The sequence below is a fragment of the Lagopus muta genome, chromosome 3, assembly GCF_023343835.1.
Source record: "Lagopus muta isolate bLagMut1 chromosome 3, bLagMut1 primary, whole genome shotgun sequence".
NCBI lineage: Eukaryota > Metazoa > Chordata > Aves > Galliformes > Phasianidae > Lagopus > Lagopus muta.
Window position 1 is genome coordinate 775,438 of NC_064435.1, and position 14,712 is coordinate 790,149.

At 59.1% G+C, this 14,712-nt stretch overlaps 2 protein-coding genes across 2 annotated transcripts in view; both read right to left on the reverse strand.

The window, feature by feature from the left end:
- The window catches only part of LOC125691184 (maestro heat-like repeat-containing protein family member 1), a 146,356-nt gene extending 131,782 nt beyond the window's left edge, over positions 1-14,574 (reverse strand). The window contains 4 exon segments of the mRNA XM_048940225.1: positions 5-167; positions 254-385; positions 1,393-1,538; positions 14,401-14,574. Of these exon segments, the coding sequence (XP_048796182.1) occupies positions 5-167; positions 254-385; positions 1,393-1,538; positions 14,401-14,419 (460 nt within the window). The 5' untranslated portion in view covers positions 14,420-14,574.
- On the reverse strand, positions 9,244-11,101 carry LOC125691179 (uncharacterized). Its single transcript, XM_048940216.1, has 2 exons — positions 9,914-11,101; positions 9,244-9,743 (listed from the first exon to the last, which is right to left on the reverse strand). The coding sequence occupies exons 1-2, from the start codon at positions 10,438-10,440 to the stop codon at positions 9,353-9,355; spliced, it is 918 nt and encodes a 305-aa protein (XP_048796173.1). The 5' UTR covers positions 10,441-11,101; the 3' UTR covers positions 9,244-9,352.
- Positions 14,575-14,712: the final 138 nt, after the last annotated feature.

Here is a 14,712-nt window from a genome sequence, read left to right on the forward strand (position 1 = left end):
TCACCGTTGGACACCGCCAGGTTGGCAAAGGTCTGCATGACGAAGTAATGCGGCAGGATGCCCGGCTGGAACTTGGTGAGCACCTCCTCCATCACTTTGTTGATGAAACGCTGCCCGACCGCCACCAGCACGCTGCTGGCTGCCTGCTGCCATTCCCAGACCACCTCCTGCGTGCCAGGAAGGGACGGCTGTCGCTTTGCTGAGCGCTGCCCGGCGTTGGAGGGAGCGACAACTGCAGCCCCTCAGCTCCCACCTTGGATTTGGTCATCTCGTTGGATGCCAGGAAGATGACCACCTTCGCCGTGCTTTTGTCCAAGCTGGAGATGTTGTTCTTCACCACCGTTTCCATCGCCTTCAGGATGATGACGCGGTGCGGGTAGGCCAGCTGTGAGGGACGGACAGAGGGGGCACGTGGCAGCGTGGGGCGCGTGGGACACGGCACGCATCCCCTACAGAATCACAGCATGGCCTGGGTTGGAAGGGACCTCAAGGATCACGAAGCTCCAACCCCTGGCCACAGGTAGGGCCACCAACCTCCCCATTTCACAGCAGCCCAGGCTGCCCAGGGCCCCATCCAACCTGGCCTTGAACACCTCCAGGGATGGACGGGGCATCACAGCCTCTCTGGGCAGCTGTTCCAGCCCCTCACCGCTCTCACAGCACAGAACTTCCCCTGACATCCAACCTCCATCTGCCCTCCCTCAGCTTCAAACCATTCCCCTCGTCCTGCTGCCATCTCCCCTTGCACAGAGCTGACTCCCCTCCTGTCTGCAGGCTCCCTTTAGGCACTGCAGGCTGCACTGAGGTCACCCTGCAGCTTCTCTCCTCCATGCTGAACGAGCCCAGCTCCCTCAGCCTGTCTTTGCAGTGGAGGTGCTGCAGCCCCTGATCACCTTTGTGGCTCCTCTGCACCCTCTCCAACAGCTCCCTGTCCTTCTTGTGCTGGGCTCCAGCCCTGGACGCAGTGCTGCAAATGGGGCCTCACAAGAGCAGAGCAGAGGGGGACGATCACCTCCTGTCCCTGCTGGCCGCCCCTCTGCTGATGGAGCCCAGGATCCCATTTGCTTTCCAGCTGCAATGCACACTGCTGCCTCATGTTCAGTTTTTCACCCCCCAGGACCCCAGGGTCCCTTTTGCAGGGCTGCTCTCTGTACAAATGCCTGGGATTCCTCCAGCCCAAGTGCCAGCCTTGCACTTTGCTGTGTTGAACCTCATCAGGTTCACCCAGGGCCCATCTTTCAAGCCTGCTGAGGTCCCTCTGAATGGCGTCCCTTCCTTCTACAAGCCAGGGGGACCAGCAGGCCGGACCGGCTCGCATTTCCCGGATGTTTCCCACCTACAAACCCCCTCCCCAGCCCTCGCTCCGGTTCCCTTCCCCCCCGCAGTGCCCACCTTGTCGTGCTGTCGCAGATACTCGTCGCAGCAGTGCAGGATCTCCTCGGGCTCAGCCTCCCCCAGGTAGCACAGAGCGTTGTAGATCTGCTCCTGCACCAGCGGCTCCTTGTCCGTCGTGGCGTCCATCAGGGTGGTGGCAAGGCCTGCGCGAGGCGACATGCTACAGCGGATCTCCCAGCTCCCATCCCAACGGCAAAAACCTCTCTGCAGGGCTCAGCGCCAAAGAAACCCAACTGGAAGGGATCCACACCTGACTTTCCCCTACAGCCACTGGGGGTTTCCAAACCGGGAGATGCTGAACAAGATGCAGCGCTCCAGCAGTGCCTGCAGGGCAGAGCAGAGGGGAGCAGCACCTCCCTGCCCTACTGGCTGAACTCTGGCAATGCACCACAGGGTCCCGACGGCCCTCTTGGCCACCAAGGTTCACTGCTGGCTCGTGGTCAACCGTTGGTGAACCGCTGGTCAACCATTTGACACCTGTTGGTCAACGGCTGACCAACAATTGGTCAACCACTGGGTCAGATGGTGGTCAACCATTGGTCAACCACTGGTCAATCCTTGGGCTCGTGGTCAACTGTTGGCCAACTGTTGGTCATCTGTTGGCCCTACTGGTCACCAGGGCTCACCACTGGCTGTCTTGGCCACCAGAACGCACTGCTGACTCGTGGTCAATCATTGGGTCTTCTCGGTCACCAGGACACACTGCTGGCTTGTGGCCAATGGCTGGTGACCTGTTGGCCACCAGGATCAACAGCTCCTGGTCTGCAGAGCTTCTTTCCAGTCACGGTCAGTCATTGGTCAACTGTTGGTCAACCACCAGCTCTCTTGGTTACCAGGCCTCACCGTTGGCTCGTGGTCAACCATTGGCCAACTGTTGGTCAACCGCTGGCTGTCAGCACGGGGCTCATGGTCAATCCCTGCTCTACTGCTGGTCATCTGTTGGCCCTATTGGCCACCAGGGCTCACCACTGGCTCATGGTCAATCCCTGCTCTACTACTGGTCATCTGTTCGCCCTATTGGCCACCACGGCTCACCGCTGGCCCTCTTGGACACCACAGCACACTGCTGACTCACGGTCAACCGCTGGTCACCTGTTGGCCACCAGGACCACCAGGTCCCGGTCCGTAGGGCTTCTTTCCAGTCACAATCAGTCATTGGTCAACTGTTGGTCAACCACCAGCTCTCTTGGTTACCAGGGCTCACTGTTGGCTCGTGGTCAACCATTGGCCAACTGTTGGTCAACTGCTGGCTGTCTGAGCCACCACGACATATTGCTGACTTGTGGTCAACCGTAGGTCAACCGTTGGCTCTCTTGGCCACCGGGGCTCACCGCTGGCTCATGGTCAATCCCTGCTCTACTGCTGGTCATCTGTTGGCTCTCTTGGCCACCAGGGCTCACTGCTGGCTCATGGTCAATCCCTGCTCTACTGCTGGTCATCTGTTGGCCCTATTGGCCACCACAGCTCACCGCTGGCCCTCTTGGACACCACAGCACACTGCTGACTCACGGTCAACCGCTGGTCACCTGCTGGCCACCAGGACCACCAGGTCCCGGTCTGTAGGGCTTCTTTCCAGTCACGGTCATTCATTGGTCAACTGTTGGTCAACCACCAGCTCTCTTGGTTACCAGGGCTCACCGTTGGCTCTTGGTCAACCATTGGCCAACTGTTGGCCAGCCGCTGGCTGTCTGAGCCACCAGGACATATTGCTGACTTGTGGTCAACCGTAGGTCAATCATTGGCCCTCTTGGCCACCAGGGCTCACCGCTGGCTCATGGTCAATCCCTGCTCTACTGCTGGTCATCTGTTGGCCCTATTGGCCACCACAGCTCACCGCTGGCCCTCTTGGACACCAGGGCACACTGCTGACTCACGGTCAACTGCTGGTCACCTGTTGGCCACCAGGACCACCAGGTCCCGGTCTGCAGAGCTTCTTTCCAGTCACGGTCAGTCATTGGTCAACTGTTGGTCAACCACCAGCTCTCTTGGTTACCAGGCCTCACCGTTGGCTCGTGGTCAACCATTGGCCAACTGTTGGTCAACTGCTGGCTGTCTGAGCCACCAGGACATATTGCTGACTTGTGGTCAGCTGTAGGTCAACCATTGGCTCTCTTGGCCACCGGGGCTCATGGTCAATCCCTGCTCTACTGCTGGTCATCTGTTGGCCCTATTGGCCACCACGGCTCACCGCTGGCTCATGGTCAATCCCTGATCTACTGCTGGTCGTCTGTTGGCCCTCTTGGCCACCAGGGCTCACCACTGGCTCATGATCATTCCCTGCCCTACTGCTGGTCATCTGTTGGCTCTCTTGGCCACCACGGCTCACCGCTGGCCCTCTTGGACACCACAGCACACTGCTGACTCACGGTCAACTGCTGGTCACCTGTTGGCCACCAGGACCACCAGGTCCCGGTCTGTAGGGCTTCTCTCCAGTCACGGTCAGTCATTGGTCAACTGTTGGTCAACCATCAGCTCTCTTGGTTACCAGGGCTCACCGTTGGCTCGTGGTCAACCATTGGCCAACTGTTGGTCAACCGCTGGCTGTCTGAGCCACCAGGACATATTGCTGACTTGTGGTCAACCATAGGTCAACCGTTGGCTCTCTTGGCCACCGGGGCTCACCGCTGGATCATGGTCAATCCCTGCTCTACTGCTGGTCATCTGTTGGCCCTTTTGGCCACCAGGGCTCACCGCTAGATCATGGTCAATCCCTGCTCTACTGCTGGTCATCTGTTGGCCCTATTGGCCACCACAGCTCACCGCTGGATCATGGCCAATCCCTGCTCTACTGCTGGTCATCTGTTGGCCTACTGGCCACCAGGGCTCACCGCTGGCTCATGGTCAATCCCTGCTCTACTGCTGGTCATCTGTTGGCCCTATTGGCCACCGGGGCTCACCGCTTGCTCATGGTCAATCCCTGCTCACCGCTGGCTGTCTTGGCCACCAGGGCACACTGCTAACCCACAGTCAACCGCTGGTCACCTGTTGGCCACCAGGACCACCAGGTCCCGGTCTGTAGGGCTTCTTTCCAGTCACGGTCAACCATTGGCCAACTGTTGGTCAACCACCAGCTCTCTTGGTTACCAGGCCTCACCGTTGGCTCGTGGTCAACCATTGGCCAACTGTTGGTCAACCGCTGGCTGCCTGAGCCACCAGAACATATTGCTGACTCGTGGTCAACCGTAGGTCAACCATTGGCTCTCTTGGCCACCAGGGCTCATGGTCAATCCCTGCTCTACTGCTGGTCGTCTGTTGGCCCTCTTGGCCACCAGGGCTCACCCCGCTGGCTCATGGTCAATCCCTGCTCTACTACTGGTCATCTGTTCGCCTATTGGCCACCACGGCTCACCGCTGACCCTCTTGGACACCAACAGCACACTGCTGACTCACGGTCAAACCGCTGGTCACCTGTTGGCACCAGAACCACCAGGGTCCCGGTCTGTAGGGCTTCTTTCCAGTCACAATCAGTCACTGATCAACTGTTGGTCAACCATTGGCCCTTTTGGCTACCAGGGCACACTGCTGGCTCATGGTCATCTGCTGATCACCTGCTGGCCACCAGGACCGCCAGGTCCTTCACTGCAGAGCTCCTTTCCAGCAGCTCAGCCCCAACTTGCACAGGTCTGTGCAGTTGTTCCTGCCCCCCAACCCCCCCCAAAACCCCAATGCAGGACCCATTCACTCACCCCATGTTGAACCCCCTCATCTTCCCCTCCCCCCAGCCCAGCTCTCACTCATTAACGCGCAGCGAGTGGAGACGCAGCTCTGGGAGGTGACTCGTTATTTTGGAGCAGCGCTTTACTCATTAGGGCCGCCGTCATAATAAGGCTAATTAATTTCAGAACATGCTGTCTCCAAACGCTCTGCACGGAGCGCATCGCCGTGCTGCAAGGTGACATGGGATGGGGCATGGGAGCCCCCACCAACCCCAAAGACCCCCCCCCCCCCTCCCCCCGTGGACCCCATGCAACCACCATGGACACTACGAGGACCCTCAGAAACCCCACAAGGACCCTCTTAGAACCCCTTTAGGCTCCTGCCCAAGAACCCCATGAGACCCCCTCAAGGATGCCAGGAGATCCCCCCCACAAGACCCTTGAGGAGTTCCTGCAACCCCCCTAAGGACCCTGCAGACCCCAATATGGGCCCCCACAAGATCCCTCCACGGATCCCAAGAGACCCCCACAGACCCTCATGAATCCCATAAGACCCTCGTGAACCCACAGAGACCTCATGAGACCCCTCAGGATGCTGTGAGAGCCCCATCTGGACCCCCACAAACCCTACATGACCCTCATGGACCCCTCCCCTTAGGCCCTCCTCCCCCCAAAGACCCCATGAGACCCCCCAAGACCCCTCTAAAGCCACAAGACCCTCGAGGCTTTCCTGAACCCTTCCCCAAAAGATGCCAGGAGACCCCTATGGACCTCACAGGAGCTCTGTAGATCCTACAAAACCCCTCCATCAATTCCATATCTTCTCATGGACCCCACAGGGACCCCATGGACCCCACAGGGACCCCAGGGACCCTATAGGGACCCCCATGGACCCCATAGGGACCCCATGGACCCCACAGGGACCCACGGACCCCACTTAAATTCCCTCAAGGACCCATGAGACCCCCCCCCCTCCCCCAGACCCTTCTATAGACCCCACAAGGTCCTCAAGACCATTCTGAACCCCCCCCCCCCCAAGAGACCCCTATGGATCTCACAGGAGCTCTGTAGATCCTACAAAACCCCACACCAATTCCATATCTTCTCATGGACCCCACAGGGACCCCATGGACTCCACAGGGACCCCAGGGACCCTATAGGGAACCCATGGACCCCACAAGACCCCCACAGACCCCACTTAAATTCCCTCAAGGACCCCATGAGACCCCCCCCCCTCCACCAGACCCTTCTATAGACCCCACAAGGTCCTCAAGCCCTTTCTGAACCCCCCCCCCCCTCCCAAGAGGACCCCTATGGACCTCACAGGAGCTCCGTAGATCCTACAAAACCCCTCCACCAATTCCATGATATCTTCTCAAGGACCCCACAGGGACCCCATGGACCCCACAGGGACCCCATGGACCCCATAAGACCCCCACAGACCCCACTTAAATTTCCCTCAAGGACCCCATGAGACCCCCCCCCTTCCCCAGACCCTTCTATAGACCCCACAGAGGTCCTCAAGACCTTTCTGAACCCCCCCCCCCCCAAGAGACCCCTATGGATCTCACAGGAGCTCTGTAGATCCTACAAAAACCCCTCCATCAATTCCATATCTTCTCATGGACCCCACAGGGACCCCATGGACCCCACAGGGACCCCCAGGGACCCCATAGGGACCCCCAGGGACCCACAGGGACCCCAGGGACCCCACAAGACCCCCACAGACCCCACTTAAATTCCCTCAAGGACCCCATGAGACCCCCCCCCCCTCCCCAGCCTTCTATAGACCCCACAAGGTCCTCAAGCCCTTTCTGAACCCCCCCCCCCCCATAGGGACCCCATGGACCCCACAAGACCCCCACAGACCCCACTTAAATTCCCTCAAGGACCCCATGGGACCCCCGCTCCCCCAGACCCTTCTATAGACCCCACAAGGTCCTCAAGCCCTTTCTGAAACCCCCCCCCCCCCCAAGAGACCCCTATGGACCTCACAGGAGCTCTGTAGATCCTACAAAACCCCTCCATCAATTCCATGATATCTTCTCATAGACCGCCACAGGGACCCTAGGGACCCCACAAGACCCCCACAGACTTCACTTAAATCCCCTCAAGGACCCCATCAGACCCTCCCCCTCCCCCAGACCCTTCTATAGACCCCACAAGGTCCTCAAGACCTTTCTGAAACCCCCCCCCCAAGAGACCCCTATGGACCTCACAGGAGCTCTGTAGATCCTACAAAACCCCTCCATCAATTCCATATATCTCTCATGGACCCCACAGGGACCCCATGGACCCCACAGGGACCCCAGGGACCCCATAGGGACCTCATGGACCCCACAGGGACCCCAGGGACCCCATAGGGACCCCATGGACCCCACAAGACCCCCCACAGACCCCACTTAATTCCCTCAAGGACCCCATGAGACCCCCGCTCCCCCAGACCCTTCTATAGACCCCACAAGGTCCTCAAGACCATTCTGAACCCCCCCCCCAAGAGACCCCCTATGGATCTCACAGGAGCTCTGTAGATCCTACAAAACCCCTCCATCAATTCCATATCTTCTCATGGACCCCACAGGGACCCCAGGGACCCTATAGGGACCACAGGGACCCCACAAGACCCCCACAGACCCCACTTAAATCCCCTCAAGGACCCCATGAGACCCCCGCTCCCCCAGACCCTTCTATAGACCCCACAAGGTCCTCAAGCCCTTTCTGAAACCCCCCCCCCCCCCCCAAGAGACCCCTATGGACCTCACAGGAGCTCTGTAGATCCTACAAAACCCCTCCATCAATTCCATATCTTCTCATGGACCCCACAGGGACCCCATGGACCCCACAGGGACCCCAGGGACCCCATAGGGACCCCCATGGACCCCACAAGACCCCCACAGACCCCACTTAAATTCCCTCAAGGACCCCATGAGACCCCCCCTCCCCCAGACCCTTCTATAGACCCCCACAAGGTCCTCAAGCCCTTTCTGAACCCTCCCGCCCCCCCACAGGGACCCCAGGGACCCCACAGGGACCCCAGGGACCCCACAAGACCCCCACAGACCCCACTTAAATTCCCTCAAGGACCCCATCAGACCCCCCCCCTCCCCCAGACCCTTCTATAGACCCACAAGGTCCTCAAGACCATTCTGAACCCCCCCCCAAGAGACCCCTATGGACCTCACAGGAGCTCTGTAGATCCTACAAAACCCCTCCATCAATTCCATATCTTCTCATGGACCCCACAGGGACCCCATGGACCCCACAGGGACCCCATGGACCCCACAAGACCCCCACAGACCTCACTTAAATTCCCTCAAGGACCCCATCAGACCCCCCCCTCCCCCAGACCCTTCTATAGACCCCACAAGGTCCTCAAGCCCTTTCTGAACCCCCCCCCCCCCAAGAGACCCCTATGGATCTCACAGGACCTCCGTAGACCCCCCCAAGACCCCTTCTCAGACCCCATGAAATCCCTTCATGGACCCCACAGGACTCCCATGGACCCTATTTAGATTCCCCCAAGGATCCCATGAGCCCCCCCAGACCCCTCTATAGACCCCTCAAGCCTTCCTGAACCCTCCCCCTTTCCCCCCCCATGAGACCCCCTATGGATCACAGGACCTACAAGACCCCACAGCTGCCCCCTCACCCCCTACCAGGGACCCTTCAGTGGTGGCAGAACCACAGAGATGGGCTCCAAGCTGGGGGATGGGAGTGGGGGGGGTGAGGGGGGTAGGGGGGGGTGGGGAGGGGTGGAGGGGTGGGGGGAGGGGGGGGTGGGGGTGGGGGGGCAACGAAAATGCCCCAGTTTGGGTTAAATACTGAACTGCAACCCAAAGGAGCGGATGTCTGCCCCCATCCTCGTGGTCACATCGCCAGCGTGACCCAGCACTGCCACTAATAATAATAATAATAATAATAATAATAATAATAATAATAATTTGTTAATTTCCAAGGCAGACTGGGATTAATGAGGGTAAGGAGCAGCGCCGACCCAGAGTGAATTTCTGGGGCACGGAGCTGCGCGTGAGGAGAGCGGCTGCAACCCCACAGCATGGAGCTGTGACCTCAATTTGGGGTGAGGGGAGAGGGGGGGGGCTTAAAGGGGGCACAGGCAGAGGGGGAGAGGGGGATCTTATGGGGCAGAGGGATGGGGCAAGGGGGAATGGTTGATCTGTAAGGACCTTTCCATCCCAACCATCCCAAGGCTCTGTGATCTGTAAGGACCTTCCATCCCAACCATCCCATGGCTCTGATCTGTAAGGACCTTCCAACCCAACAATCCCAGGCCTCTGTGATCTTTAAGGACCTTCCACCCAACAATCCCAGGCCTCTGTGATCTTTAAGGACCTTCCAACCCAACAATCCCAGGCCTCTGTGATCTTTAAGGACCTTCCATCCCAACCATCCCATGCCTCTGTGATCTGTAAGGACCCTTCCATCCCAACCATCCCACAGCTCTGTGATCTGTAAGGACCTTTCCATCCCAACCATCCCACAGCTCTGTGATCTGTAAGGACCTTTCCATCCCAACCATCCGAAGGCTCTGTGATCTGTAAGGACCCTTCCATCCCAACCATCCCATGGCTCTGTGATCTGTAAGGACCCTTCCATCCCAACCATCCCATGGCTCTGTGATCTGTAAGGACCCTTCCATCCCAACCATCCCACGGCTCTGTGATCTGTAAGGACCTTTCCATCCCAACCATCCCATGCCTCTGTGATCTGTAAGGACCTTCCATCCCAACCATCCCAAGGCTTTGTGATCTGTAAGGACCTTCCATCCCAACCATCCCATGCCTCTGTGATCTGCAAGGACCCTTCCATCCCAACCATCCCAAGGCTTTGTGATCTGTAAGGACCCTTCCATCCCAACCATCCCATGCCTCTGTGATCTGTAAGGACCCTTCCAACCCAACCATCCATATCTCTGTGATCTGTAAGGACCTTTCCATCCCAACCATACCACGGCTCCGTGATCTGTAAGGACCTTCCATCCCAACCATCCCATGGCTCTGTGATCTGTAAGGACCCTTCCATCCCAACCATCCCACAGATCTGTGATCTGTAAGGACCCTTCCATCCCAACCATCCCATGGCTCTGTGATCTGTAAGGACCCTTCCAACCCAGCCATCCCATGGCTCTGTGATCTGTAAGGACCTTCCATCCCAACCATCCTATGGCTCTGATCTGTAAGGACCCTTCCATCCCAACCATCCTATGGCTCTGATCTGTAAGGACCCTTCCATCCCAACCCCCTTCCATGGCTCTGTGATCTGTAAGGACCTTTCCATCCCAACCATCCCACGGCTCTGTGATCTGTAAGGACCTTCCATCCCAACCATCCCATGCCTCTGTGATCTGTAAGGACCCTTCCATCCCAATCATCCCATGGCTCTGTGATCTGTAAGGACCTTTCCATCCCAACCATCCCACGGCTCTATGATCTGTAAGGACCCTTCCAAGCACCTCATGGTTTTGTGATCTTTAAGGACCTTTTCACCCCAATGCATCCTATCATTCCACGTCTTTATAACCTTCCAGGACCCTCCCAACCCATTCTATGCTCCCATGACGTTTCAAGACCTTCCCAACCCAATCATTCCACGATTCTGTGATCTTTCAGGACCTCCCCAACCCCCTCCATCTGATTTTATCTATGCTATTCCAGACCCCTCCCCCCCATACTCCATTCTCTCTATGAACCTTCCAGGATCCACCCTCCTATTTTCCCTATGACCCATCCAGAACTGCTCCTCCTATTCCCTCCATGACCCTTTCAGGATCCCCCCTTCCATTTTCTCTGTGCCCTTCCAGGACCCCTCCCCTCCATTCTCCTTATGACCCTTCCAGGATCCCCTCCCATTCTCTGTATGACACTTCCAGGACCACCCCTCTCCCATCCTCTCTCTGCCCTTCCAGGACCCTCCCTCTTATTCCCTCTATGCCTTTCTGGGACAACCCCCCCAATGCCCCATTCCCTCTGCGCCCTTCCAGGACCTCCATCCCATTCTCTCTATGCCCACACCCCATTTTCTCTGTGCTCTTCCAGGACCCCCCCCCCCCTCTTTCACCCTGTACCCCCCTCTCCCACTCCATTCTATCACCCCTTCCAGGACCCTCCTATTCCCTCTGTGCCCTTCCACAACCCTCTTCACCCCCAAACTGCATCCCCTCTGTGCCCATCCAAGACCCCCACTCTCCATCCCCTCTATACCCTTCCAGGACCCACCCCCTCCCCACTCCATTCTATCACCCTTCCAGGACCCTCCTATTCCTTCTGTGCCCTTCCACACTCCTCCCCCTTCCCCCCCCCCAAAACTGCATCCCCTCTGTGCAAATCCAAGACCCCTCCCCTATTCCCTCTATACCCTTCCAGGACCCCTCCATCCCCCCTCCCATTCCATCCTCTCTACGATCCTTTCAGGACCCTCCTATTCCCTCTGCGCCCTTCCACAACCCTCTTCACCCCCAAACTGCATCCCCTCTGTGCCCATCCAAGACCCCCCCCTCCCATTCCCTCTATACCCTTCCAGGATCCTCCCTCCCACTCCATTCTATCACCCTTCCAGGACCCTCCTATTCCCTCTGTGCCCTTCCACACCTCTCCCCCCCCCCCCCCCCTCAAAACTGCATCCCCTCTGCGCCCATCCAAGACCCCCCCCTCCATTCCCTCTTTACCCTTCCAGGACCCTCCATCCCACTCCATTCTATCACCCTTCCAGGACCCTCCCCTTCCTTCTGTGCCCTTCCACATTCCTCCCCTTCCCCCCCAAAACTGCATCCCCTCTGTGCCCATCCAAGACCCCCCCTCTCCATTCCCTCTATACCCTTCCAGGACCCCTCCATCCCCCCTCCCATTCCATCCTCTCTACGATCCTTCCAGGACCCTCCTATTCCCTCTATGCCCTTCCACGACCCTCTTCACCCCAAAACTGCATCCCCTCTGTGCCCATCCAAGACCCCCCCCCTCCATTCCCCTTATACCCTTCCAGGACCCCCCCCTCCCACTCTATTCTATCACCCTTCCAGGACCCTCCTATTCCCTCTGTGCCCTTCCACAACCCTCTTCACCCCCCAAAACTGCATCCCCTCTGTGCCCATCCAAGACCCCCACTCTCCATCCCCTCTATACCCTTCCAGGACCCTCCTTCCCACTCCATTCTATCACCCTTCCAGGACCCTCCTATTCCTTCTGTGCCCTTCCACACCTCTCCCCTTCCCCCCCCCAAAACTGCATCCCCTCTGTGCCCAACCAGGACCCCTCCCCTAATCCCTCTATACCCTTCCAGGACCCCTCCATCCCCCCTTCCCATTCCATCCTCTCTACGATCCATCCAGGGACCCTCCTATTCCCTCTATGCCCTTCCACGACCCTCTTCACCCCCAAACTGCATCCCCTCTTTGCCCATCCAGGACCCCCCCCCTCCATTCCCCCTATACACTTCCAGGACCCCCCCCCCTCCCACTCCATTCTATCACCCTTCCAGGACCCTCCCCTTCTCTCTGTGCCCTTCCACACCCCTCCCCTTCCCCCCCCCCAAAACTGCATCCCCTCTGTGCCCATCCAAGACCCCCCCTCTCCATTCCCTCTATACCCTTCCAGGACCCCTCCCTCACACTCCATTCTATCACCCTACCAGGACCCTCCTATTCCCTCTGTGCCCTTCCACACTCCTCCCCTTCCCCCCCCAAAAAACCTGCATCCCCTCTGTGCCCATCCAAAACCCCCCCCCTCTCAATTCCCCCTATACTCTTCCAGGACCCCTCCATCCCCCCTCCCATTCCATCCTCTCTACAATCCTTCCAGGACCCTCCTATTCCCTCTATGCCCTTCCACGACCCTCTTCACCCCCAAAACTGCATCCCCTCTGTGCCCATCCAAGACCCCCCCCCTCCATTCCCCTTATACCCTTCCAGGACCCCCCCCTCCCACTCTATTCTATCACCCTTCCAGGACCCTCCTATTCCCTCTGCGCCCTTCCACAACCCTCTTCACCCCCAAACTGCATCCCCTCTGTGCCCATCCAAGACCCCCCCCCCTCTCCATTCCCTCTTCACCCTTCCAGGACCCCCCCCCCCCACTCCATTCTATCACCCTTCCAGGACCCTCCCCTCCTCTCTATGCCCTTCCACACCCCTCCCCTTCTCCCCCCCCCCCCCCCCTCAAACTGCATTCCCTCTGTGCCCATCCAGGACCCCCCCTCTCCATTCCCTCTATACCCTTCCAGGACCCCCCCCTCCCACTCCATTCTATCACCCTTCCAGGACCCTCCCCTCCTCTCTATGCCCTTCCACACCTCTCCCCTCCCCCCCCCCCCCCCAAAACTGCATCCCCTCTGTGCCCATCCAAGACCCCTCCCCTAATCCCTCTATACCCTTCCAGGACCCCTCCATCCCCCCTCCCATTCCATCCTCTCTACGATCCTTCCAGGACCCTCCTATTCCCTCTGTGCCCTTCCACAACCCTCTTCACCCCCAAACTGCATCCCCTCTGTGCCCATCCAAGACCCCCCCCCTCCATTCCCTCTTTACCCTTCCAGGACCCACCCCCCTCCCACTCCATTCTATCACCCTTCCAGGACCCTCCTATTCCTTCTGTGCCCTTCCACACTCCTCCCCTTCCCCCCCCCAAAAACTGCATCCCCTCTGCGCCCATCCAAGACCCCCCCCTCCATTCCCTCTTACCCTTCAGGACCCTCCATCCCACTCCATTCTATCACCCTTCCAGGACCCTCCCCTTCCTTCTGTGCCCTTCCACATTCCTCCCCTTCCCCCCCCAAAACTGCATCCCCTCTGTGCCCATCCAAGACCCCTCCCCCCCTCCATTCCCTCTTTACCCTTCCAGGACCCCCACCCTCCCACTCCATTCCATTACCCTTCCAGGACCCTCCTATTCCCTCTGCACTCTTCCACGACCCTCTTCACCCCCAAACTGCATCCCTTCTGTGCCCATTCAAGACCCCCCCTCTCAATTCCCTCTTTACCCTTCCAGGACCCCCCTCCCACTCCATTCTATCACCCTTCCAGGACCCTCCCCTCCTCTCTATGCCCTTCCACACCCCTCCCCTCCCCCCCCCCCAAAACTGCATCCCCTCTGTGCCCATCCAAGACCCCCCCTCTCCATTCCCCTTATACCCTTCCAGGACCCCCCCCTCCCACTCCATTCCATTACCCTTCCAGGACCCTCCTATTCCCTCTGCGCCCATCCACGACCCTCTTCACCCCCAAACTGCATCCCCTCTGTGCCCATCCCAGACCCCCCCCCCCTCTCCTTTCCCTCTTTACCCTTCCAGGATCCTCCCTCCCACTCCATTCTATCACCCTTCCAGGACCCTCCGCACTCACGCCGGGTCCGTGCCTCCATGATGCTGCGCGTCCGCAGCCCCCCGAGCCCGGGCGCGGCCCAACGCTGCGTCCCCGCGGTCCCTATGGTTCCTGGGTTCCCCCTCACGGCTCCGGGGGTCGCGGGGCTGCGGTGGCCGCCGCCATCGGCGCTGGGGGGGGGGGGGGGCGTGGGGTGGGGGAGGGGTTCCCGGTACGCGGGTTCCTCTCCGCTCCCGGCGCCGCTTCCGGGTCTTGGCCCCGCCCCTTTCTGAGGCCCCGCCCCTCGCGCGTGAAGGCGACCGAACCGCGCGTGCGCACGGCAGGGCCCCACCC